We start from the raw sequence: 26,840 nt of genomic DNA, 5'->3' as shown, positions 1-26,840 counted from the left end.
TTCCTACACCTACAACACAAATACCCCTACACAACGTTTTACACAGGTGCCTCCAAGTCCGCCTGTTCTGTGTCATACGCTGCACATGGCCAAACCTTTGCCATCAAAAGACAATGACCAAAAGTAGCAGTATTTTCAGCGCAGAGGCTCACGGCATTTTAGCCACTGTGCAACACATTACACAAAGCAGAATACACAGTTTCATTATTTTTACAGACTCCCTGAGCGTAGTACAAACCAACGAGGAACTTTATTTTAAATCGTCTAATAAAACCCATAATGTCTGCCTACGCTCTAAAATTGACTGTAGTAGTTTGCTGGGTACCTGGGCACAGCGGCATTTCAGGCAATGAAATCGCTGACCAAAATTCCGCTGTGGCTGCTGTCCGCAGTGTTGTAGGTATCCCAGATGTTCCTTATTTAGACATGAAGCCATTAGTTCGGAGCAGGCTTCAGAGGCGCTGGCAAATAGTGGGGCACACAAATCGAAATCAAACTGCACGTTATAAAACCGAAAATAGGGAAATACAACACAGACAAACGGAACAGGTCCACAAAAATATAAATATGCAGATTAAGAATAGGTTACAGACACGCTACGCACTCATATCTTTTAAACGGAACCCTACCACCCGCTTGTGAAAAGTGCGGATGACGGCTTACAGTTCTCCACGTATTGGTAGAATGTTTGGCGTACCATCAAGGAAGGAAACTACACTTCCCCGAACAATAGGTCTACACGATACTCTTACACCCATCATTGTTTTTATCTGATCAATCCCCGACCAGAAGTGAACGCCTTTTAGCCTACCCCGCTGACACTGGATTTTAAGCATCATCTCATACCATGTTTGACATCAGGGCCACCAGATAAAAGTGAGGAGGGTTAGGAGCCATTTTGTAACTTGTGCAGGGACAGCCCTGCCATCGCTGGAGGTGTAGGTATGCTATGACGACCCCAGCCCTTGTACACTTAACCACCGTCACTGTTACATCTCGTTCTAATCATCTTCGTTTTTTAAAGTAAGTGCCTCCTACACCCAGATATACACTATTTATATCAAGTACATCCCAATCATCGCCATGGTATTTTAACAACAAACATGACAAAACAAACATTGTCTAGGCACTCTTTTGCCTCAGACGCCCTTGCGCCAATAAAACACAAAAAGCAGTAGTTATTCTGAGCTAAATAACAATTTCTAGTTTCACGGTAGATCCCATGTGATGGCAAGGCACTTTTGATACAAATTAGTTCCTTTGAGTTTTCGGCCAATCGTAAGAGAGTATGCGTCGTTTCTTCGAAGTGGTGATCCAGCGACCAAGGATTTGTTTTAGTAAATTGGAACTACGCTTCACATCGCTAACCGGGGGGGACCGGCCCTGGGAGCTAATCCTTCAAAATATTTCCTCCCAGTCAACAAATAAAACGAGCTACAGATAACATGCAAACTAGCTAACCACTGAGTCTTTACTATGCTTTCGTGGTTGTTTGTCCTCTCGAACGGAGCATACCCAATGCGGGGATTTTCCAATCATCAGTAGTTTAGGAAAGCGCAAGAAGTGTCATATTTTTCAGGGTGCCTTACATAAAAATATATCAGGAGGTTGGAAAGAATTCTGAAGCCATAACAGAGATATAAAAGTGGAAAGAAGTTGAAAATTATACAAATTCGAAGAAGTTTAAGTAGGAATGCTATAAGTGGCGGGTGCAAAAGAATTTAGTTACCGTGAGAGTCGATTACTTTTTTTCAGTGAACCATAGGAAAACACGCCCTACATACCGGTGCTTTCGTTGCGGCCTTGTTTCGTCTTCAACACGACCAATGTTGTTAATCTCATTGCTTTCGCTCCAAAATTATTTTATCCACGACCAAGACCTAATTCCGAATAGTTGCGCCTGGATTTTCACGGATTTCTACACATGCTGGTAGTGGAAGTAGTGACCACGTAAGATGATATTTACATTTGTATCTCAGTGCGCACTACATTTTCGTAGGTACGGCCTCAGCCATAACGCCTGGCGGAAAGAAGAGAAAGCAGAGGGGAGATACGTCGCAACAACAGCAACAACAACAATAACGTCCGTTCGCGTACCGACTGCACCCGTAGACGTCAACCGCCATGTCGAGCAGTGCGGACCTTACACCGAACCACGGCAGGGAACATTCCACATCCCCGAAGCTCACCAAATTCCCGGCAGGCTCCCTGTACGTGCTGAAGACGCATCTGGGCGCAGTGGGAGCGGAACTGGACAGCCTGTCAGTACTGGCACTGCCGTCGCAACCAAGTACCGATTTCCTGGCAGTCGACAACCATTCAACGCCCCTTCATGGCGCAATGAAGACGCTGCAGAAGGAGTGTGGTAAAGCTCCCAAAGCCTTCGAAGAAGCAATTGCCTCTGACACGGTGCTCGCCCCCGTTTCCGGCTCAAATGGTTCAAGCGGCAACCACACGAGTGCCGTCGTGAATGCTGTGCTTCTAGACAGCCGAGGTGGTAACTGGCTAACGACTACCGTTCAGTCGACAGACTTGTTGCCTCCTGCCGCAGTGGCAACGATAATCTGCCCAAATCACGTCATTCGGGCCATGGAATGTAGGAATCCTTGCTCTACTGATAGTGACCAGCAAAATGAGATAGTGTTACCTTTGTACTGCAAGCACAAGCTTCCAGAAGGGAGAGTGACCGGAGAGTATCGGTCGAGCCCGGCAGCCAAAGAGCACGAAACTTTCCATACTCCACCATTGCGCTCCTATACGCCTCCCTTTCGCCGACGTCTGCCGGAAAATTTCATCGCGATTTCAACTGCTCCTCCGCAAGGACAGGCGGTGTCAAGCACGGGGCATCGCGGGACGTCGCTAATGCGTTCAAGCGCGCACAGCACGACTCGGCTGATTGGTAGAAAAGGCGCCCACGCTCGTGCAGCCAAAGTGGAAGCAGTCGCCAACCTGGTGAAAAGGCCCCGCTCTCTGCTCTTCGCAGTCGCCCTTGCAGTCTTCTCTGTTGTTGCCTTCTACTGCTCGTACGCCGTGGCCACCTTGTACATGCAAAATGGTTTGACCCGGAAGGAGATACCTGCTGCAGGAGAAGGGCTAACAATCGCGCAGGTCGGCGAAGGAAGCAGCTTCTCACGGGTGCTGGATCGCGACGAAAGAATAGCCCCAGGCGGCGGCCGACCACAGGCGTTTGTCGTACGCCCACGAGAGGACGCTGCATTAATAAGGAATGAGCGGTTGAAGAGCAAGCCACAGCACGTGAACAGCACTACCGTGAAGAATTTCTATACGTAGATTATTTAGCCAAAAATGTTGTTTGAAAAAATTACCCGTCGAACAAATGTGTCACGAACGGCCACGGAATGCGTATACTTAATATTTAAATAAAATTCCCCACATTCGTTGAGATTCAGCGAACCACACCTTAGATGTCATTTTTGTCCCGCTCTCTTAATCTCACCCACAGGCTCGAGCTCGAGCGCAATCGGCTGTATAACATTAGGAAACAGACGGCAAACGTACCCGCACAGTAAGTTATGCAAATATGTGACAATAGTCCCACTGAAATGTTTTGGCAGCTGTGAAATCGCCTCGTATAAAACACTGGCTCGTTCAATAGTGGAGTAAGTCGCTTTTGTTTTTAAATCTCTGGATTTTAGCCGGACACATTAACTGGTAATAAACCAACACATTTACCATAGCATGCAGGCAGCCACTGACCGGGAAGTTGTCATCAACGCGATTTTTTTACGAGACAAAAAGTTCCAAGCTGTGATTAGGCACTATTCATTCGCACGCACAATTTCCCGGGCTTCAACTATCTCCCCAGTTATTCGAGTCACGGCTTCTGCCGACATGGGTGGATTCAGGTGGCTCCTGTGAATGGGGAGGCTCCATGATGCCGATGGGAGGAGTGGTTGGGTTGGTGGAGGGTGCAAACCTACCAAAATATCATGATTGGTGGCCGGACGCACACGCAGTGCTTTTTTCTACAACACATAGCTGACAACCATAGGGCCAGTTTTAAAAAGGCTTCCTGCTCGCTGCCGCGGTCATGGCAGGAATTAGCCTTGAAAAGGGGAAAATTGGCTTTGGGGAACAGGTCCCTGACTGGCGAGCACCTCGCCACTGACTGGCGAGCACCTCGGTTTTCGTCCAAATGAGAAAACATTCGCAACTGACCTGTCCGTGGCCCATCACGACGGCTTCTCTAGCTCGGGCATCAACTCGCTGGTTTTCATTAAAGTTATTCTCTCTCTCTCAGCCTCAAGTTACAGGCGAAAAAGAAGAGATATATGCAAGATCCCCTAGTGCATTTTTGAATAATACGTTAGGGCCTGTTCTCTCACCATCGCAACCATTGGGTCGGCTCGCAGCGTATGCCTCACCACGAAACCCGCAATATGGCGTTTCTCGCCAGCGCATTGCCCACCGTGCCTACCATGCTTGGCCTTCATAGTCTCAGTGGTCAGGTGATCTCAGTTTAGCGGCGGCTTCGGCTAACTGTTGCTTCCTTTTCTGGTCCACCGCTTCGTCGTCATTCTCATTCCGGCCTTTTTAGGGGCGAAGAACCTTAAAGGCCGAGGCTTGTCCGTCGGGCGTCCGTGCTCACGGCACAGCACCGGGTAAATCGAAGCATCTGTAAACAAAAGGTTCACAAAAGGTTAATAAGAACAAAATAAAAGGTTCACAAAAGGTTAGAGAAACAGAGGGGAGAGAGAGAGAGGGGCGCATAGCACCGTGTAAATCGAAAAATCTTCACAAAAGGTTAACAAGAACAAAATAAAAGGTTAACAAAAGACAAAAGGTTAGAGAGAGAGAGAAAAAGAGAGAGAAAGAGAGAGAGAGACGCACAGCACCGTGTAAATCGAAATATCTGTGAACAAAAGGTTCGCAAAAGGTTAACTAAAACAAAATAAAAGGTTCACGAAACGTTGGCGAGAGAGAGCGAGAGAGAAAGTGCTCCTGGAGAGCCGTGCTGCGCATGCGCGAGGGGCATCGGATTGTATTGGATGGGATTGGATTGAAACGGATTGGATTACATTTAATTGGATTGGATTGGATTGGATTGGATTGGATTGGGAATCGCTTTAAGCACTCTCACGTGTGGCACTCTCACGGGTGATCACGGTAAGGGCGATCCCCAGTGCTTCGCTCACTCCTCATGATTCACTTCGTGGAGATGGGTGAATTTTTTGTTCCTGTTCAGCCCTGCAGCCGGTTAACACTCAATTTTGCAACGCTTACAAGCAGTGACTTTGCAGTAGAAACGCTTTGCTACGGTCCCGTCCGCCACCGCTTTGATCTGAGGTCTCCCCCCGGTCGAATGCGATGCGAACGCTGAGCCACTGCAGCCAGTGTCACCACCTGCTCATCCCCCGTCGCTGCTCTCCATACGCGCTCGGTAGTTCAGTGTTCTTCCATCGCTCCTTGTCCACGGACCCACGGTGCAGGTTTTGGCCGGCGGACCCTATCTATTGGTAACGCAATAAAAACCCCAGTCGTGCTAATCGCTCCGCCTGCATCAACAGTACTTGTTCGAGATCTCATATAGCCCGAAATCCCTTAGGATGTTTGGAAATGGCAAAACACGCATTGGGTGTTCTCTAACATGTTTTGCACGACATCGACGAACTGAGGTCTTCGCCACTCAGGCGAAACACGAAAGCGTCAGGCTGACGCAATAGTCGCCCAACGAGTTGCTCCTATGGAAGGTGTTCAAGTAGTGGTGCGGCGTTGTTTGCGAAACAGCATGTATGAATGCTCGGCTCCCGTGCAACTGGGGAAAGGCCAGCTTTTAAAATAGCACTTTATGGGCTCACCTTATCATCGTAGCTCGCTAGCGGTCGATGCGACTGCCGGAAACCGGTGGCGCCGCGACATGACGGATCCAAGTATAGCCTGATGTACCGTCGTAAGACTCACGCTCAGGCTTCGAACACTAGGCACTTTAAATAGCCATAACCATTCGAACCTCGTGAACCACTGGCGCTTGTCATACACTTTCCCCGTTGTTTAGCGCAGCGAAAACTGCAGGTACATTTGAGACAGAACCTGTCTATATAAGCGGCAGCCCGCGCGTTTACTTAGTTAGGAACGCTCGTTGAGTTTTTGGTTTTTAAGATAGTAATCTAAAAAAAGCGGCCGCTCAAGAAAAAAAGTGGCGCGTTCGAAATGACGCAGAAAGGCTCCAGCCGCGCAAGAAAAATCACGCGTTTGAAATAACGCAGAAAGGCTCCACCCACGCAAGAAAAAATCACGCGTTCGAAATGACGCAAAACAGCTCGAGCATACTAAATTAAACCAAGCAGAACAACAACAGAACTCCCGCTGGCGCAGTTTCAGGCAGGAGACGCGCGAGCTCTGCGAAGGCGGGAAATTTGAAATGTATTGGGTGGCAGTAGTGAGCGGATAACGGTGCTGCAGCCCACTATGGCGAATCACTACTCGGCACTTCGGATAGCTATCACATTGAGTGGAACGGCTTTAAATTTTTAGCTGCAACTGTAATCGTTGCCTTGATTTGCATTAATCGCAGAAGCTTTCTGTAGAACTACTTCAAACCATTCATGCATACTACCTGCTCCCCGTACGTTGGTTTTTCGAGCTAACTGCTGCAACGCTATCCGGCACCAATGGCGTATGATAATGGTTTAACATCTGCAGTTGCCGTTACTTCTCTCGAAGGTGGTAACAGGAGAAGCTGTGCCGTTTTTTTTTCTTTTCAGAATACCGGCGGAGTGAGAGAGTGAGTCGTCGATTACACCAGTGAGTTTCCTTCTTTTTTTCCGATTTGGATAAAATGTTTGGTGAAGAAAGGCGTGCGTGGCCGTGCTGTGGTGGTAAATCAGGTTTACGTGGCAAACAGGGCCTTTGTGTTTCAGTCCCCAACACTTTCTTGAATTTCGACGGCGTAAGAGGCAGGTTTCTCGAATCACGTGTCATGGGCAACGAGTGGTGTGACTGCACACATAACTCGGATAGAAACGTTAGTACGTTGGTGAATATCATATTTAAAACGTAAGGAGTCACTAAGGCACTAAAACAAGGGATGCCTTAGAGGTAATGCTTTCACGTTTAACCCATTGCTGCCAGTATGGCGTGGGGCATACATTGGGCTTGGCAGAGGCTCATACCACTGGGCTCCGCAAGGAGACGTTCTGATCCCGACATTATTCAGCTCCTGACTGACCGGCCTGGCTACAGACCTTCCAAAAACTATACAAAATCGCGCAAATTTAGCTCGAAGACTAAATAATAATGTCACCTTGAACGTGTCGTTGAAGGCGCGGTCAGCTTTTAAAGGGACAGACAACCGATTTTTGTCGCGTATATGTGATCTCGCTCATATGAAAGCCGGAGTTTTATTTAGCCCGGTAACCACAAGCAATTTCTAAACAAATTGGCGGAAATAATTTTAATTTGTCAGCAAACTTCCTGAAATCGAAAAGGTGGCGGTTCGTAGTGTCGAAACTTGACACTACAATATGTGTCCCTGTCACGTGACCTGCAAACCTAGCAGCTACTGTAACTGCTGAAACTATTTACGTATTGAAAACCTTTTAACACAATTATTTGTTCAAGGTTAAATTGTATATGTATTTCTAAACATTATTTTGAAAACTTTAAACACACGCTGCCCGCCGCCGCAGGGTTGCTTTCAGTGAGGCTGACTGAGCCTTCATGCCAGAATCAACGGCAGCGTTCAGTAAACAGACCCCGCGAAGAAGCTTTGACGATTCTGCCTGAGTCAGGGGCATTTGTTCTGCCAAAATATTTGATTTCAGTTTCCAAATACGGCAACGGCAGCTTTAAAAAAAAAAGAAAACGTCGCGCCCGGGGAGAATCGAACTTCCCACCTCCACAACGTGAAGCCAGATTCTACCTATCGTCTATCCCAACGGATGGCGCATTCGTGCAAAATAGACCGTTGTATTAAGAAAACACATAAAGAAACAGGAAAGCCTGCGATTCAAACTTTTTTAGCTGGGGCCAAGTTTTTAAATGTCGTTTTTCATTTCGCATACAGACAAAAGTAGGTTGCCGAGCTACTCTATGTTATGGTTGCCAGCATTATTTTTGGGAGGGACACAGGGCTCGTAGACCTAAAAATTTCTATTTTTCGATTAAGAAAGTTCTAGGGCGTTATCAGCAAAAACCGTTTCTCGTCAAGGTGCTTTAAGTGATGCCCTTTCATTCGGGATAGAGACTATATACTCGACAAAAATCGGTTGTCTGTTCCTTTTAGTTCACTTTGTGGTGAAAGGGAAGCGAAGTAACGCCTTCAATTTGGGATCATGTCGTTTGAATTAACATTGGTGAGGCTAATGTTGTGATGAAGTTAGCCGTAAAATTTAAGTGGATGTACCAGCGCGTGGGGAATCTTTCCACTGTAACACATAGCGACATGTTGAATGTATTCCCGGCAGCCTGTCCTGTTTGGTGCACCCTTCCTTCCTCGTGGGTAATAAGCAGTGACATTGAATTTCGCATGCTCGTGCAACGAGGGACAGAGGCAAAATGGTCATTCCTTCAGATTTACAACACTGGCGTACGCTAAACAGCACCTATATCGTAGAGACAAAATGCAAACATCTCGATGACGTCGCTGGAATGTCTGTGACAATTAAACTCGGATTTCTTTTCTCAGATACTCGTCCAAATACGGATACATTCGATCGTGCATATTTGTCTGAAAAAGCAGGCCGACGACTGAGGAGGAGGAGAGGAAAAAACTTTATTAGGACGTAACATTAAAGGATCCATGAAGACAAAACAAAAGTTTGTTTTTTTGGAAAGATTAGTTGTTTCCTATAGTACTCCAAGCGCGTTCCAGGAAGCAAACGATGCTTTATTCACTGAGAAATCCGGCAATTTAAGCCAACTTTTTAAATCTTCCGCAAAATTGTACATTCCGTGACGTGAACAATGGCGTCATATGAGCCGGTACATGAAACAGATACTTTGTATGTTGCCTCCATATAGCACCCACACGCGGGAATCATACATGAACCGGAACTCCTGCCGAAACCGAGACGGCGCCAATTTGAAACTACCAGTAAAACCTAGTACACCCGCAGCCCTAGTCATGGAATCGCCTGATCCGGACAACAGAGCTCTCGACGAGGAGCTCGGGCTTGCATTTAACAACCTCACACCACTTGAACGCTCAATGCTTCTAAGTGTACGAGCGGCAGGAGTTGTGGGATACACGGATGGACCGGAAAGCGACCATTCCGCGATACCCACAACAGACGAAGGCCCAGCCGTGCGCACCGCTGCCTCGTCAGCCCCGTCGCGACGGATGAATGCAGACTGGTACGTACGTGCCGCATTTTTATTATGGTTAATAATAGTTCAATTTAAGTAGCAGTATCGCTTATGCCAGTTGGTCGGTGTCGTGTATGGAAAGCCGTTCCCGCGAGCTCTCGCTCCGACGAGAAAGATCCGAGCGTCAAAGCGTGGTGTGTGCGGTATTTTATTTTTTTTGCAAGCTCAGAGCACTTTCACGGCGATTTGACGAAATCGGCGACGAGCGGCAGCATGTCCCACGAGTGAGCTAACGTAAGGGTCCCTGGCAGTGGCGTCGGAACTATTTTTTCCCTGAGGGAGCCACAATTATGCTACCACAAACATCATCATCATCATCATCATCATCATCATCATCATCATCATCACCACCACCACCAGCACCACTACCAATTATATCATTATTGTGGTTGTTTTTAACCACATCGTAATTTATTTTCTTTGAATACTTCTGCAGCGTCTGTATAGTGCTGCTACAATGACTACCATGCAAAATTAGTCACAATTGACCCACCCACGTAAAACAATTGAACCCCAACCGAATGTTCACTGCGCATCATAGATGCTGGAGAGCACAGTAAAACGGCCAGTTTGTGACTTCATGGCGACTGCGCTTTCCACACGAGCAAACGGTAGCACCCACGATTTTAAACCATTTTTATTTATCAACGCAAAAGAGCAGTGCACACCTAAATAAATTACAAATTCAAAAAAATTGGGAGAGAAATACATACAGCCCATTTCTATACATGCCCCCTAATCGCGAACATACTACGAGACGTGCACAGTAAATGCTACCAAATGAAGGCCTACTTATGAATATTGGCAAAGCAGGTAAGTTAAAGGGACACTCAAGTGATTTGTAAACAATGCGGGATTACGAGCACAAATTGTAGTCCGGAGTCCCTAAGCCCTGTTTCGACCACTCTGAGCACGTTTACGCGAATTTATTTAGTAGAATAATCAATTCGAAAATGCGGTCCTCCTCTCTGCACTCTCGCCCATTTTCTGTGGCGTTTTCGTGTGACGTCAGCAGGAGAGGAGCTGTCAATTGGCTGCGCTACTGCACGGCTCGCCGACCTTCCGCGACCGAGTCAGTCGGCCCAACGTTTAGTCCGCCGGCCGCCGACGGGTCGTCGCAATTCGCTCGATCAGTTGAAACTAAGCCACAACACGTTTGGCAATAGAAGAATGTGCCTTTCTTTACTTCGTTTGCTTATACACTGTATCTAGCTCCAAGTCAAGGTCGCTTCACACAAGCGCTGTACAAGCGCACATGCGACGCTTCGCTGACTGGTGCGCCAGTAGGAAAATATAAGGCCTCTTGAAGGGGGAGAAGTCAGCGAAGTCAATATAAGTACTAAGGAAATAAAATCAACTGATATTTTTATCGTACAGCGTAAAACTAGGGTGCGGGAAGCACTTTTTTGCGCTGGGCGAACAATCACAGCGGTCAGCAGCACAACTACGCATCTGCGAACGCTTTTCCGTCTACGAAATGCAATTCCTAGACGTGAGCTATTGTGGAAACTCGGGGGACGCTTACTGCACGAGCGCAATACAATAAATAGTCACCTAAGCTGCTTGAAATACTAAAACTAAATAAAGGTGTAAACTGGTTATTCATTATATACCTTATATTTCAATCATCGGGCAGCCCCCGCGCGTGGCTTGGTGGTCTGGAGCGCTAGGTATGTCGTTACAGGTGTTTTGCCTGTCGCAAGTTCGAATCCTCGCGGGTACATGCTTTTTTTTTATCAGTTAACTTTTTCGTTTTTCGCCGATGTTTTCTATACTGAGTTCATCTTTTTTTGGGCCACAACGTTCATTGCTCCACGAACTAGTCCACAGAACTCGCGCAGGCTGGCACTGGCGCGCTAGCGAGTTCTCGTTAGCGTGCTGTTGCCATAAGCACCGACTGCTTACGGGCAGCGAGCACAGGACAGAATCAACAGACCCTTGGCCTGGTGCGAACACGCTTTTTACGATACAGGCATGAGTGAGGACAGCTCCAAATATGGGGGAAAAGCGCATGTATTTGAGCGTCTGCGGGGACGCGGAGGGCGTTCATGCACTGCGTAGGCCTCAGCTAGTGAATGGTACGATTCCAAGCCGTCCTGGGAGGCTTATCTTATGCATTTTAAAGCAGACAACATCGCAGAAGTGCGGTACTACGATTACTGGAATATTGAGAATGCCTATCCAACGACACCATCGGATGTCAAACATGTTGTTTTACAGAACCGAAACCGAAACTTGTTTGATTGCTAACCTTTGGCATCGTCCAATCACGGTGCCCCCTCCTCCCAACGTCACAGCTTAGGTGGTGCGGCCGCCGCAAACCGCGCATGGCAGTTTTTCTTCTTTCGCGCTTTGTAAAATAATTACCGATTTGTCAACCGGATAAACGATGAAAAGTGTGCTAATTTGAGCCAGTCTACGCAGTGCAAGCGAAAACGGGAGCTTGACAAATTTACTTCAGTGTCCCTTTAAATACAAATATCAGTTGAAGAATGAAGTTATGCTATGCGTTAACATGTGCATGTAGATTGTACCATGTGTGCAATAATAATAATATATTATTGGAGTACGTGCATGCACAACGGATAATTTGTTTTAATTTTGTTCCGAGTATTTCTGACTTTCTGGTGCGCCATTATATTAGTAAAATTGCACTGGTCTGATACGGAAGCATTCATATCTTGTAATATACAGCCACACTGCTTATATGCCTGCTGGCAACTTGTCGGAGCGTGAGTAATTATGCTATTGGTGCATGCCGCTTAGGGAACCACGGTTTACTAAGAAATCTGAACTGGCTAGCGTAAAGAGCTATTGGTCATACTGTCCAGTGTAGCTGGCTTGTATCATGATACTTCAACCCGGATACAAAAGGCAAAGCCATTATACCATCGATCCTTCGATTTATACCGCAGACATCGAATATTTCAACGGGGAGATTAGCTTCCCAAACGCTTCAAACGAAGGCGTTTACACTGTACATCTGCTGCAAACAGACCACGTCGTAATACCTATATTTTCCTATTTGTGGGCATTCATGAAGCGAAAAATATTGTCTGACCAGCGCCACCGTGACTTCGGCTGAATATCGTCTGATCCTTAGCCATTTTGCCTTTTTTCAAATAAACCAAACTTTGCTACAGCCGTCTGGGGCTCAGCAGGAGTCTTCAGGCGCTCCTTGACTGGGGGAGCCGTGCTCCCCCATTTGTACATTAGGGGTAGCCATCGCTCCCCCTGCCCCCCCCCCCCCCTGTTCCTACGCCCTCGGTCCCTGCCGTAATCACTTCGTCGGAAATCAAGCGAGCACACTCGTACTTCATTTAGCTCCCTTTCTCCTCCATTTGCAAAATTCACAAAACGTAGCCACTTGCTTCGCCGAGGTTCGTCGTTGGGCAGCGCATGAAAGGAGATCTCTTCACCGGCGGGGATGTCGCACTCCCTCGACGATTTCCCGTACTGCACAGGCATTTGAGGACGCAGCAACGAAATTTCATTGTAAAGTACTCGAACAAACTGAAGTTTGCAGTCGATTGTAAACGAAAAAAATGGGCTCGTAACAACAGCAGCAAGCCAAAACGACCACCATTCCGAATATTCTGCTACGAGTGGCACTATCTCGTCGCTGCTGGCTGTTCTTTACTTCCCTTGTTACTATTTTTACCTTTTCTGGTTGGCGATATGACACCAACGTCCTGCAAAGAGATTAAGATACCAAGCAAGGTCGCGGCTGTGCGTGCTAGAATGGTTCGTTGGCCCCGAAGAGCCTCGAACCCGAAAAGTCGTCTGCGCGACGGCGAGATGTCCAGCTCGGCCGGCGGTAGTTTCGTACGCATTGGCGTACTTGTTTGCGTGTTCGTTCGGAACTTCAACCGTTTACTCCACCGTTCTTAGTGTCATAAAAGGAATGTGCAGTATGTTTCACGGGCATATAGCTCACTATGCAAACTGGTAAGCCCGGCCTAACTTGCGTTTGCTTTTGCCGCTCTCCGCCAATCGCAGAGCATTGTAGTATGACATCATAGGTTCTGTTGAGGGAAATGAGCTAGTGGGTCACATGGCCATTCCCTTTTTTCCTAATTATATAGCTTATTTGAGCGCAGTGTGCGTTATAAGTGGTGTCGGTATGATTCTAACGAGGCAATCATTCGAATGAACCAAACTTGTGTTTTCTCTTCGTGGCTCCTATAAGCGTCGAGAATGTCCCTGGCCAGGTTAATCAGCGCTAACTGGTCCGTGAGCTGGTCCGAGGCTAGCCAAGTCCCCCACGTTGAAGGAGGAGGGTGGGGAAAATATGGGGATTGAATTGCAATGGGACAGGAGAAAATGCAGTGTTCTAAATTAGCGTATGGTTCGGGACAATTGGGACATGCTGGTGAGTGTCGGATACGGTAGGAGAAGGAACGAGCAGGTGTAAGGATGGTATTTAACTGTATGCGTCGAAGAAGGTGGTTAGAAGCTTCAAAGTGAATCACGTAGTATAGTGGCTATGTACAGAAAAGTGTACGTTACCAAAATCTATGCAATTTTGTATTTATTTTAAACACTTTCAAGGCCCACCACGCATAGCTGGAAGGTACTAATACATATATAAAGAGGAGGTATGTTTTTATTACGGTATTCAAGCAGAAAAAACAGCCAAATATACAAATTATTGGTTCAACAAACAACGTTATGAATGGACGCTTGACACTGATGATTATGACGTGCCCCTGATTGCTATTCTGTTCATTATCTGCGCTAGACAAAATTGAAACTAAAGGTGATAAAATATTATAATCACCAGGCATTTGCTGATTTGCGATTTGGTGCAGGCCACTTCGAAGGAAAACAGTGAGGAGAAGGGTCAAAAGAAGGGACTCACACTGATCAAGCAATGGCGAGCAACTGACTGGAGAGAGCGTGAAATGTATGAACCTTTCGCGAATAGAACAATGCGTACGTTAGTGAACTATTGGTATCTCTACTGGAGAAGTAGACTGCGTTTTTTCCGAGTATGTCGACGATGTATCCACACGAGAGTGATGACATGTTGTGGTCTTCTGACTTCATTCTCGTAATTGGGTGGTATGTGCGTTACTTTTTGCCCCCTTTTACATACTTTTTTCTACCTCAAGAAACCACAATCAGTTGTTGGTGACCGCTTGTGTGGTGAAAATCTCTTATTTCGTTTCGTCTTCTAGCTGTCCTTGTTTTAGGCGATATCACACATTTGTCTCGATGCGTGCCCTATATTCGCATGTCAGCCGGTTCCTATCACCTGCGACGCAGTAATAGCGCGTTTGTACCTTTGCGTTGATATCCGCGCTGCGTTTGTGGCCTGAAAGTCATGATAAGCGACGAACTACAGGACAACAACCACTGACCACGAAATAAAATGTCACAGCAATTAAACAGGCCGTTTGTAAACACTGCATGTTTGCGTTTCTTCCCAGAAAGCTACGTTCTTAAACCACAGCTATCGAACATGTTCAAGATGCCTAAAATAAGTAGTAGTAGTAGTAGTAGTAGTAGTAACTTTATTTGAGCTCGAGGCGTGTTCAGACGCCAGACGGAGCGGTTCCCAGGTCGCGGGAACCGTATTGGGCCAGCAGCTCCTGGCCCCTGGCCGTCAGCGCGAGCTGGGTCGGCAGGGCGGGGCTGGACCGCAAGGTCTCCCATCGCTCGTGGAGTGGGGTAGGGGGGGTGGAGGGAGGGTGGGGTGGTATAGGGGCCTTTAGTTCAGTGCACTCCGCCAGTATGTGCGCGAGCGTGCCGCTGTTTGTTTTACAGAATGGGCAGCGGTCCCCCTCGTGTTCAGGGTAAAATGTATGCAACAGGACGGGGTGGGCTAGTGACCCCGCCTGGATGCGCCTGAGTATTGTCTGTTGCTCCCTGGTCAGGGTGCGGTGTGGCTCGGGGAGGGTACGCCGCTCGTCTTTGTATTCGTTCGTAATTTCTTTATATGTGAGTGCCGGAGTTGGGGTGTCCGTGTCCTGCCCTGCCCGGAGGGTCATTGCTCGGGCGTGGTAGTCAGCGATGACGTTGCCGGCTACCTTTGTATGGGCAGGCACCCATGTGAGCTCTATGGCTCGGCCCGGTGCCCTCTTTTTCGATAGTATTGTGGCTGCCTCTGAGGAGATCACCCCCTTTCTGAAACCGCTGTAGGCTCTCTTTGAGTCAGTGACCACCACCCCGACGCCCGGTTGAACGAGCGCCAGGGCTATGACCACTTCCTCCGCTGTCGTGGGCTCCTTAGTCTTTACCGCCGCGCTGTTGATGAGTCGTTCCGCATCGGTGACCACCACCGCTGCGCGATTGCTTCCTTTCACAAGAGAGGCGTCTACGTAGAGCACTCCATTTTCTTGTTGTAGTTGCTGGGACACTGCTTTGGCTCGAGCATGCCTCCTACCGTCGTCCTTGCCCGGGGCCATGTTCCGGGGTAGGGGCTTGGTGTTTAAGGTCCTCGTCCATTCTGTTGGTATGGTGGTCTTGATTGTTGCCTGTTCTTTGCGCCATCCTATCTTGTCCAGCACCGCGCGGCCGGGAATTGTCTGGCTCAGGCGGAGACGCTGGCTGGATAGGTGGGCCTCGATGAGCTCGTCAACCGTGTTATGTACGCCCATGGCTTGTAAGCGCTGGGTTGACGAGTATATCGGTAAGCCGAGGGCCTGCTTAGTGGCCTTTCGGATGATGGTGTCGAGTGTAGTCTTCTGGGTCTTGTTGAGATTGAGATACGGTGCCGAATATGTAATTCTTGATATTATGAACGCTTGTACTAGCCTGAGGGCGTCGTCCTCCTTCAGGCCTCTGTTCCAGGTGGTGACTCTTCGCAGCATCGCAAGGATCTTCTCAGCACTGTTCTTAATTTTATCGACGGCGGCGTGTGCCTTTCCGTTATCTTGTAGGGTAAGCCCGAGGATTCGGCATTTGTCCGTCGGCGTGATCTTGATGCCTTCGATTTGGATAGCGATGTCAGGCGGGAGCTGTTGGCGGGGTTTGCCGGGTTGGACCACGAGGAGCTCCGATTTCTGTGGCGCGCAGCTGAGTCCGCAGGTCCTCGCGTACTCGTGCACGGTCAGTGCCGCTGCTTGGAGGGTCTCCTCTATCCAACCATCGGAACCCGCTTGTTTCGTCCATATTGTAATATCGTCAGCGTAGAGCGCGTGACCGATCCCTTCAATTTGATCCAACAGGCGTGGGAGGGGTAGCAGAGCCAGGTTGAAAAGGAGTGGTGACAGGACTGCTCCCTGAGGGGTGCCTCGTTCCCCAAGTTCGATGGGTTCCGATCGCTCGTTGCCCACCGAGATTTGCGCCGTACGGGAGGATAGGAAATTCTTGATATATCCGAAAGTGCGTGTGCCGCATCTCGTACCGTTGAGGTTCGTCAGAATGCTTAAGGCTGAGAAAGCTGGAGGGAAAAATTGATTTTTTTTTCACTCCCCAGGCGCCCCTAGTCGATAGTATTAGTGTTGTAGTGGAGGTCTACGGAATAATTTAGACATCAACCATATCTACAAAGTGCACCGAAATGTTCCAATACGAATGTGTTCGTAATTTGTCTGCATAAGAAAAAAACGGCACGTGCTTAGCCACTGAGCCGCCCCGTTGTTGAACGGTGGTCTCATATCTTCCCCCCTTCGCTCGCACCTGAATGCACTGTCAAAGCTAATTCGGAAACAAATTCTGGATGAGCTGGCAAATGTTTACAACATTTCAACATTTGTGTTGTATTTGTATTTAACTTTTGTCGTCTGAGCACCATTCCCTCTGGCGCTTTTTCATACAGTTATGTCAAACGTTGTGTCTCCATACCAAAGTGGCGCCCCGAACTCACCAAGAAGGACACGTGGATTACATTACTTTAATCGCACTGTTGTGGTTATGAAACTCGTTCATGGTTCTTACTGACCGATTAATACCCACCCATCGGGGATCCGCCTGTACACCAGAGAAATGAGAGAGTACTGGGAACAATCCACTTCCGGTGCGCTTCATGAAATCTGTGACGTAACGCCATATGTATCCATAAAAACCATTCAGGTATGCTTGAAAAGCTGCAGTTTCGAGTCGTGTATTCATGTGGTGCTTCGGCATCTTTTTTCTAGTAATTACTCCAAAAAATGTTTACATTTATTGTATTGACACAGTCCTCATATTACTCACGTTACTTCATTTATGAGAACCCCACAGTATCTACCAACGCAGAGAATTAAGCGCAGATTGAGTCAACAAAAAAGATAGAGTCCAAACGCGAACGAAATGAAACAGAAGCGGTGGGGCATACTAGATGGCTTTGGCACTGGCTAATGTTTTTGATAAAGTGTCCTTGCGCATAAAACCTTAGAACTTCCTTTTTTTCTATCCTCTCACTGTGATTTAAAGTGATAAGAAAGTTCGGTGACACGTTTGAACGCGTATGTACTCTTTATAGGCGACTAGACACCTAAGCTCCTGGGCACCTATCAGATAATGACGCAATCGCAGCCTTGACGCTAAGCCGGCTGAGTGCGAATATAAATGCACTGCGAAAGAGGAGAGAGCAGAGGAAAATCTTGTCCTTCAACTAAACGGCTGTGTCGTAGCGAATATCCGACTTAGCTCTGTCGCCCAAGGTACTGCACAGTGCGCCAAGTCGGCCACAAGCTTGGTACGGGTGAGCCTGCTCTCTCTCTGTACAAAGTTCCGCCCTACCAATCTCTCGCCTGTGTGAGTTATTCAAAGGAACCGTATTGGACACTTTTAGCTTTACTTCGTACATAAAGGCGAAAGCATACAAGACTGTTGATCTCTAAAAACAAAGGTGGCTCGAAACAAGAAAGCGCATCCTCGCTATGCATACGTGACCCATACATCGACTCTGTTAAACGTGTAGTCCATTTCTTCTAGAATTATGCTTCATTCCACGCAATACGTACGCTCCAAGGTACTGATACGTCTTCTGTTCTGTCTTGCCACTTAAAGTAGCCAAGCCGATGGCTGAGTGCAACAAATCTATGAAACTTCTAAACTCCCCGAACGGTTAACCAACCTCCTATAAGGCAGGTTGTTGTTAATTGTTACCCTATGCGAAAAAAAACAGAATGCCTAAACTTCAATATAATTTTAAAGCGAAACTTGCATGCCTCACTAATGGCGTCTTGCGTCACGCAAAACGCTCTACAGGAAAGCCAACTTTGAGCAGTGGGCCTTAGGAAAAAAATGTTTTCCGTGGTCGGAATCGAACCTTTGTTCTTCGCGTTATGCAGGTGACAACTATCCGACTGCGCCATTCTGATACGGTCGATGCAGCTTGGATTTTTGACTTTGACTTTGACTGAGCTTGCATGAGATAATGCTTCTCGTTTTACCATCGTTCTTTTAGGATAGGATCTTTGATTTATGGTCTTACGCTAGGCCAAAACCACCATCGCCTGTTATTAGTTAGACGATACTAAAACAAGGTAAATATTTCGGAGGGATTGGTTTTGCGCTTGTTTCATGTCCTAATATCAGGCGAAAGAATGAAGGCCAAACCTACTACCTCAAATGGTTTGTTTTACGGTATCGAAACCAGCGCATCTGCATTGCAAAAATCTTATCACACGAAATGCAATGTACGCAGTTATAAAGCGACACAAAAAAGCACCATTTAATCATGTTGAAAAATTTGAAGAATTTTGCGAAGCTTCTGTTCAGTCGGCGGTGAGTAAAAATGGGAGCCAGTATCAAAAACGTAGGGGTCGTTAACTGGAAAGGGGCTTGTGGGTGTCAGCGAATTGGAAGAACGTGGTGTGTACTAAATTTTACAAATTCTGGTTTAGAGGTGAGCGCAGTCAAACCGGTGCTTTTTAACAGCAATGTGACAAAAATTACATTAGAACTACGGTGTGAATAACGACACCGGGAATTTTAAGTTTTCACTAGACAGTTCGTACGCAGGGTGTGGAAGGAAATTTAAGTTTAGAATTAGGTTTCCAGCAGACAACTTTTGTGAGAGCCATTTATGCCAGCCTGAAGCATGTATTAGACTGTGTAAGGTACAGATTCTTAATTATTGTGTAAGGTAATCTGGTAACCTTTTCAAGTATTCAGATTGCGATCTTGTTTTGACTTCCACAGGTGTTTCGGCAGTCCACGCTCCCACAATGTTTTCTGAAGTGTTTCTGCTGTCTTTGATAATCTGCTGCGTGGCAGGCGCCGAGAGAAAAGTAACGGTATCCACGTCTCAAGGTTTGCTCTCTGGTAAGGCTGAAACCGTACAGGGCAAGGCGGTAGAAGCGTATCTTGGAATCCCTTACGCCCAGCCACCCATCGGCAACCTCCGGTTCCGGAAACCCGTGCCATTGAAGTCATGGAACGGCACGTATGATGGCTCTCGTCCCAAGCACGCTTGCATTCAGACCCGCTTTAAAGTCATCTTCAACGTCCCCACAGACCTTTCGGAAGACTGCCTTTACCTTAACGTTTGGACTCCCGGGCGAGACGAACCTCTGAAACCCGTGCTGGTGTGGATACACGGCGGAGCCTTCAAGTTCGGTTCGTCGCACGAGCGTTGGTACGACGGCTCAGCGATGGCCGCGCTGAACGACGTCGTGTTCGTGTCTATGGAATACAGGCTGGGGATATTCGGCTTCCTCGACTACGATGACAACGCCGCCCCTGGAAACATGGGTCTTTGGGACCAACACCTTGCGTTGAAGTGGGTCAAGCAAAATATCAGGAACTTCGGCGGTGACCCCGGCCTCGTCACAGTGTTCGGCGAGAGCGCTGGTTCATACAGCGTCCATGGCCACATGCTGTCCCCGCATAGCAAGGGACTCTTCAAGCGGGCGTTCATGCTCAGCGGCACGTTCAGTACGAACATGGTGCTAGACAGCGTGTCTGAAAGCATCGAGAAAGGAAACAGAGTCGCCCAGCTACTAGGATGTGGTGCATCGGTCAAGAATCCGACCAAGAAAAGCACAGAAGCACTGGAGTGCCTACGTACTAAAGAAGCCGATGCCCTCCACCGGGCTTCCGAGGAGGCTACTGGTACTAAAATAGTGAGCTTCCAGCCCACCTTCAAAAACGAGTTCCTGCCCAAGCTCCCCTCTCTTGCGGGCGCAGGAAAGAGGTATGAACCCCTGGATGCCCTGATCAGCGTCACGGCCGATGAAGGCGCATTCGCGGCTGTTTTTCAGCCGGACCAGAGATGGCTGGTAGAGGAACTTACGGACTTCGACGATGACACTTTCAAAAAAAGCGCTGGCGTTATTGCGGACGCGTGGAGTACAGCCCGGGTTACTCCTCATGGAAGAGTATACGTAGAGAAAGCGGCGGCCAGAGGGAAGAAGGCGGCGCGAAAAGCAGTGATCGAATTTATCGGAGATGTCTACTTCAGGTGTCCCACGATCGCTTTCTGCGAGCAGCATTCGAAAGCCGGCGGTAAGGTGTACCCGTTTGTCTTCGGCTACCGATCGGACAAATACGAATTCCCCAAGTTCTTCGGAGTGCCCCATACGAGTGACATTCCGTACTACACCGGAACTCCGTTCCTAGAGCTGGAGAACTTCACGGACAAAGACAGGGATGTCAGCAGGAAGGCCATGGAGCTGCTGGTTTCCTTTGCCAAAACGGGGTGAGTAGTTATTAGCAGGTAAATGTGGCCTAATCTCTGCATTCAAGGATATACTAGATGCCTATTTGGTTATTCTGTGATATATGCATGTACATAATATATTGTTACGTGGTGGCAGGACACAGGAAATGAACCATGGAAGATGAAAGCGATGTATTTACACTATATACACGATGTCGGTCATGAGAGAGCCCTCACAGATGGGTCTTCTTCTCCTCTGTATGTTGGGCCGACAGCTCTCTTCTTGTTCCCGTGACAATGTATTCACTGATGCGGGTACCCAGCGATGGCATAGAGAAGAAAGTACGAATGGGTTTTACAGACAACAAGAAATTAGTCAAAAACGTCACTTGACCAAAATCAAGATTCATTCCATTAAGTTCTGTATTAGACGCGCAAGTTACTTTGAAGAGGTTGGTAAGCATTATATCTCTAGGTAAATACCAGTTTAATACCTCAAAAGCGTGTTATCCGTGTTCGTTCACTTAGCAGTCTACTTTTAAAAATACAACCACATTGAGCTCATGGACATGATTGGAATGTAGCTTAAATTTCAAGTGTATAGACGCAGCTGTTTGGCTCCGCATTATTACCCCCATTAGGCCTTTTCAGAACTATGGTGAATTTGTAATAGTGGAAGGTTCCACTCACCTGTTTTGGATGCTTCAGAAGGTGAAGTCCTAAAACAATGTTTTCTGTTTTTTTATCTGGGTAACTTATGACAGAAAAATTCAAAAAGATATATAAATGGGCCGAACATCATGTTGAGGCATCCGTAAAGCATGGTACTAACCCTCAAATGTTGTTCAGGCCATTGGGTTTGGTTAGAGCGAAATTTTGAAACAACTTTTAAGGCATTTATAGTGTAAATTTTATCTGCAAAACCAGTTTGCTGCCATAACGTCGTGGGATGTGGTGAATAATTGGCTAAAATGCAATTAAGCCCATTTGACTCTTCTAGGGGTGTTTTTCCAAAATTACACCACTCATGACGCACTGAACGACAGCAGGAATGAACTCCCCAATTCTAATTCTCTAAGTACAGCAGTTCCAGCTGGACGTCAATGAACCAGGAAGTAGGACAGTCGGACGGCTCTTTTCTCTTTCTATCTACGTCTCGCACACACACGCCTCCACACACGTCAACAGACACACACAGAAGCCCATAAATGTTTTGTGTACACGGGTATATGCGGGTCTAACACGCCACACAAACAGTTCCATACATCTGATATTCCAGCCCCCTAGTGTGACTCGGTACATTAAATAATTAAGGCTTGATGCTTCAGTGTAGACACCTACACTATTTACATAGACCGAAAACATTTAGAGGTATTGTACATAAAAACAACGTCTGTAAAACTTTCCTTAAATATTCATCGGAAGCAGGGAGGTCAGGCTCATGGGACGTATGGGCATTTATCCCATAAGTATGTTCCCGTGCTATATCGCTGACTAGACGTAGCCAGGGGACGCACGCAGTGCGCGCACAAAGAAGGTGAACAGACCAGCCCTAACTCAGACTTCACGGAGCAGCAGAAATAAAAAAAATCCGGCGGTAAAAGCAACGAAAGTTCTCTTGTGCAACAATTGTACACGTTTTCATCCGAACGGTAAAAAGTGGTTTAGCCACCACACGATGCTTAAAGGCACGTTGGAAACAGATGACCTCAAAAGATAGCGCTAAATGGACTTTGTACTGCAGTTGTGCATTGCCCCTGAGAAAAAAGAAGACCAACACGGCATGCATACCAAGCTAAATTACAGATCGCTTTGCCAAGCTATAAAAGGAGCAGACGACGAACAAAAAGTATACATTCTCGGCTGCACTGAACCAAGAAATTCACTTGCTGTTCCGAGTGGAAGCAGGGCCTGAGCGCCATAGAGTGCCGTAATTAATTTAGCACGAAACCTACTTCTGAATGCTTTGTCAAAAGTATTCGAACACGTCTGTTAATTTATGCTCGACAGACTCGAACGAGTGCTGTGCCGTGAACGCACTTGTTATGCAGCCCTACAGGCGGCTGCCATTCTTTTCTCTCATAAACGTGATCAGGCATTCATTGAAACGCTGCGTACCAAGCTTCATGACCTTCAGCTGCTACCTTGAGTAATGTAGTTAAGCCATCGTTCGCTGCACCTGCAAAAATAAGGATGAGTGCTGGCAAGGCAGTCACATGTCCCAGCTTTCAACATGGTACTGTTGCAGTGGAGCTTGCACATACTATCTGCCTCTCTCTGTCCCGGCAAATTCGCAGGGCACGTACTGAACAATAAAACTTCTGGGTGGGCTGCGTAGGTAGCGTCTCTGCTTATGCACACATTTATACCTATTATTCTGCGGTGTCTGTTGAGCAAAGCGTCAATACACATCTGGCATGTGAGCTGCGCACGTAATGTATCTCATTAAGTTGCTTTGTTCATCATAATGGTTCATTTCTGTTATGTTATTCTGTAATATCTCCAGATTAGAGAGTGCGCAATAGAACTCCCTGGACTGCTCGTGCTTATAGTGCGTCCAATAGTGCGTCCATTTTATGGATGCACTTTCTTTGTTTCTACCTGTTCATCCACCAGAAAGATCGCGGAATATAGCATGCCCTTTTGGGGGAAACCTCGATGAGTACAGGAAACCTTGGAGCGCGCGGAAGGGCAGCGCTCGTGAACGATGACGAAGACATCGCTCGGAGTTCGCTTAGGCTAGCCGTCTGCTGCTACAGTACCGCTGACTGTCTCATCAGTTTCCCATTTCGTAAATACATCTACATCGTTGCAAAGCGTCTCCATGTCGCCTGGCTCCCATATAAATAAGGAATAGCCGAAAAGTTGTATTCATACACAAAATTCTTCGCTCCTGACGACATCTCAAAGGAGAGTTTGGGAACGGTTCGTCCAAACGAAACAGCGAATGAAGTTCTCGAAGGCCCCCCTAGGCACGAATACAGGCAAACCACCAGATGACGACGGAATTACAACCGATGTAGTTCACTATGGGGCGACATTGTGATAGCAAGGGCCTCCGAATTTTCCTCCCGATCCCCGAATGACTCAATGGTGCATCCGGCAGGCAAAAGTTCAAACATGTCTTCCTCAAATTATATGCGCGTGTGTACAGGCCCTTTTTCCGGATTCCAGACACTATTCTGCGGTGATAGAATGCCGTGCGAAGTTAACAGACCAAGAAGAAGCTGCGTGAGGTGAGCCTAGAACAAAAACAACAAATTCAATCTTCAACCACCACTGATAGATTCACATATACATTCACACTGATAGATTCACTGATAGATCACAGATAGATAGATTCACATAGAGCTGACGCCTATAACTCTTGCAAACAAAATATCTGGACAAATCACCTTACCTTCTTCTATCATCCATTCTATGGGGAATAACCCGCATAGGCGGATAATGGTGTCTTTTCAGAGTAGCTGGGGTCAGATGACCACCCCTTGCTACTGTTGAGTTAAAGCTCTCGCGGTGGAAAGCCTCGGGATAAGGAATGTGTCGTACAACGGAACGACAGCGAAGAAGGAAAAACACGAGGAATAAACGTTTATTTCATCTAAATCTACAGCAGGTGGGCGGCCACCTTGGTATAGGGAGCCACGTGCTTTCGCTGCTAGGGTGGCCCGCCAGATAATGTTTCGTTCGTCCTGCAAGTTCTGCAAGTTCGTTCGTCCTGCAAGGTCAGCGCGCATTCCCACTGCTGGGGAGTATGTGAAGGGCTGTGGGGTGTTGTTGGCGGGGCGGGGGTGAAGAATACGAGGTGTGGGGGAGTGGCTGTGATGTGGCAGTTAGGACCATTGTAGGTGAATCGTTCTGGGACATGTGGAGCAGGATTGTGCTCTTGCACCATGATTAGTTTGTAGACGTCGCCAGATGTGGGGTTCTTTGATGGCGCGGTTAGGGTGTGGAGGAGCGTGTTCTCTGCTTGTGTGTCGCTAGTGCTGTAAGATATTACAGTATGTGGCGAAGAACGGGTGTAGCATGTCTGTCGTAAGGGCCAATTCGGCCGGCCTCGTCAGGAGGGCCCGGTAGTGGAGTTCGCGGGCCGCAGCGCGGGCTGTTTCCTTCCCGGCCAGCGACGGAGGCGTCGGGACCACAGGCCTACGGAGGAAGTGTTTCTTTGCTGACGTTGGGAACCGCTGTTTTCGCTGTATGGGCCATTTAAAGTTTTCGCTTTAATAAATGAAGTTGGTTGATCTTTTTGCCAGCACACCTTCAGACAGCTTCTCGCTACGGACCTGCCTGAAAAGCGAGACGATTTATACATGCCGTGACGAGCCGTCCTGACTATGCTAAAGATTGGGCTCCGAAAAGCTATGTTCAATGCGATGAGGATCTTGTTCAAACATGTTACAGAGGTGTCACTTTTTATCCGCAGGAAGCCAAAACACCCCGGTGGTCTCCCGTGGCCTGCTTTTTCCAAAGACCACCGCGCTTTCCAGTGGCTGCAGCCTGGAAACTACTCTACCGTCGAAGACGCATCGCAGGGAAGATGCAAGGAATGGAAGAAGATACTCAGCTCTAACTTTAGCTAGCTTTCTCATGATACCAAAACGCAGTAAGCTGTTCTTCCTTTCTGTGGAAAGTTCGAAGGGATGCTACCTCTTGGGGACAGCATGCGACCCAGGTCAAGTATTCGGGCTGTTCTTTGTGGCATATCGACGAAATAAACAACATTTTGCATGCATCATCGTGACGGCGAGCACCGAGGCCGTCTGGCTTTTCGGTGTTTACAATGAAGTAAGAAAAATGTCTGCGGGTGCGTGCATGTTGGCAATTGTGCGCGCATGCTACGAATACTAACAACCAACAGAACAATAAACATTCTATATCTCGATTACCGATGGTCATGAGTGAAGACATTTCTTTTTTCTTGGCATTCCTGTCTCTTCGCTTACGTTCAGAAAATGGCATGCATTAAGAAAAAGAGGGGACAACTGTGAACGCCAGTTTTCTTGGTCATGTCAAACGTGCATGCGCCAAAAAAATTCTGAGTACAAGCTTACCTCTCGAGTGAGACTGAAACGTTTAGGATGGAGAAAAACACCGTCTTTCTCAACCTCAATAAATATTCGAGTTATCGCTGAAGTTTAAGCTTTGACTTTTAATTCTTCGTTTCGTGGCCCATAAACTTAAAATATGTCCTAGAAAATTCTGAAAAAGAATGTCCGAATTTCGCGCGTATATTATCACTTATTTGCCGCTGAACGAAGGTGGCTGAGGAAATGCTGTTTTCTTTTTAGCTCTGTGTTCGCCCGCACTGAGTGTCGACCCTAACAGACGAGGTGTGCCTCTTAGAAGAAGCGATAGGTACGACGTTTTCCTTTTTTTTTTTTTGTAATTCGGTAACTTGACTATGCCGCTATCTACATCCCGGAAACACAGCGCCGAGATTGGTTTGTATGACCTAAAGCTCTTTTTTACGTTCAACAGGCTGTTGTACGCATGAGAGAAAGGAAAATGTAGCGCCTATTAATGCGTAAGCTTTACTCGCGCTATTGTACAACAAATTGAAGTTGTTGCTTGGTGAAGAGTAAATAAAAAAATAAACAGTAAATAAAGAGTAAATAAAATCAAAAGTTAGGTCGTATAAGAATATACCCACGCTCTGCAGATTAGGAGCCGAGTCTTCTGATTCTCGGCAAGCTGTGTCGTGAAGTGTCCGCAGTCCGTCTGTCGAAGTAACTCGCCTCAAAAGACGAAGAAACTAAAGCGAAGAGAAAGTGCAAGTATTATATAAGAAGTATTTTTATAAGTGTCGCCTGGGGAAGCCGAAATGATTTTCCCTTAAAGCTCGCAAGTAGTCTAAGGTGCCCTATAAAATTTTTGTGTAAGGCTGCGTGTAATTCCCGCATTGATGGGATGAATGCTGCCTCGGCAGAGGTGGTCAGCCGGCAGCGGCAACGCGTTTAGCGAAGCAAGCGCAATGGAG

The 26,840-nt window shown here is 47.3% G+C and overlaps 1 protein-coding gene across 2 annotated transcripts; it reads left to right on the top strand.

Annotated features, from left to right (window-relative positions):
- The first annotated feature begins 17,861 nt into the window (after positions 1 to 17,861).
- On the top strand, positions 17,862 to 25,718 carry LOC144180565 (cholinesterase-like). 2 transcript variants are annotated; one of them, XM_077708893.1, is made up of 3 exons: positions 17,862 to 17,953; positions 19,405 to 20,902; positions 25,287 to 25,718. In XM_077708893.1, the coding sequence occupies exons 2-3, from the start codon at positions 19,431 to 19,433 to the stop codon at positions 25,441 to 25,443; spliced, it is 1,629 nt and encodes a 542-aa protein (XP_077565019.1). In that variant the 5' UTR covers positions 17,862 to 17,953; positions 19,405 to 19,430; the 3' UTR covers positions 25,444 to 25,718. The 2 variants fall into 2 exon arrangements, with proteins under 2 accessions (XP_077565019.1, XP_077565020.1); XM_077708894.1 differs by having other exon boundaries at positions 17,862 to 17,959.
- Positions 25,719 to 26,840: the final 1,122 nt, after the last annotated feature.

This window comes from Haemaphysalis longicornis, unplaced genomic scaffold (genome assembly GCF_048455015.1).
Source record: "Haemaphysalis longicornis isolate Haplotype H1 unplaced genomic scaffold, Haemaphysalis longicornis Haplotype H1 scaffold_4, whole genome shotgun sequence".
Lineage (NCBI taxonomy): Eukaryota > Metazoa > Arthropoda > Arachnida > Ixodida > Ixodidae > Haemaphysalis > Haemaphysalis longicornis.
Note: the sequence above shows the minus strand (reverse complement) of the source record. Positions and strands in the feature narration are given on the sequence as shown.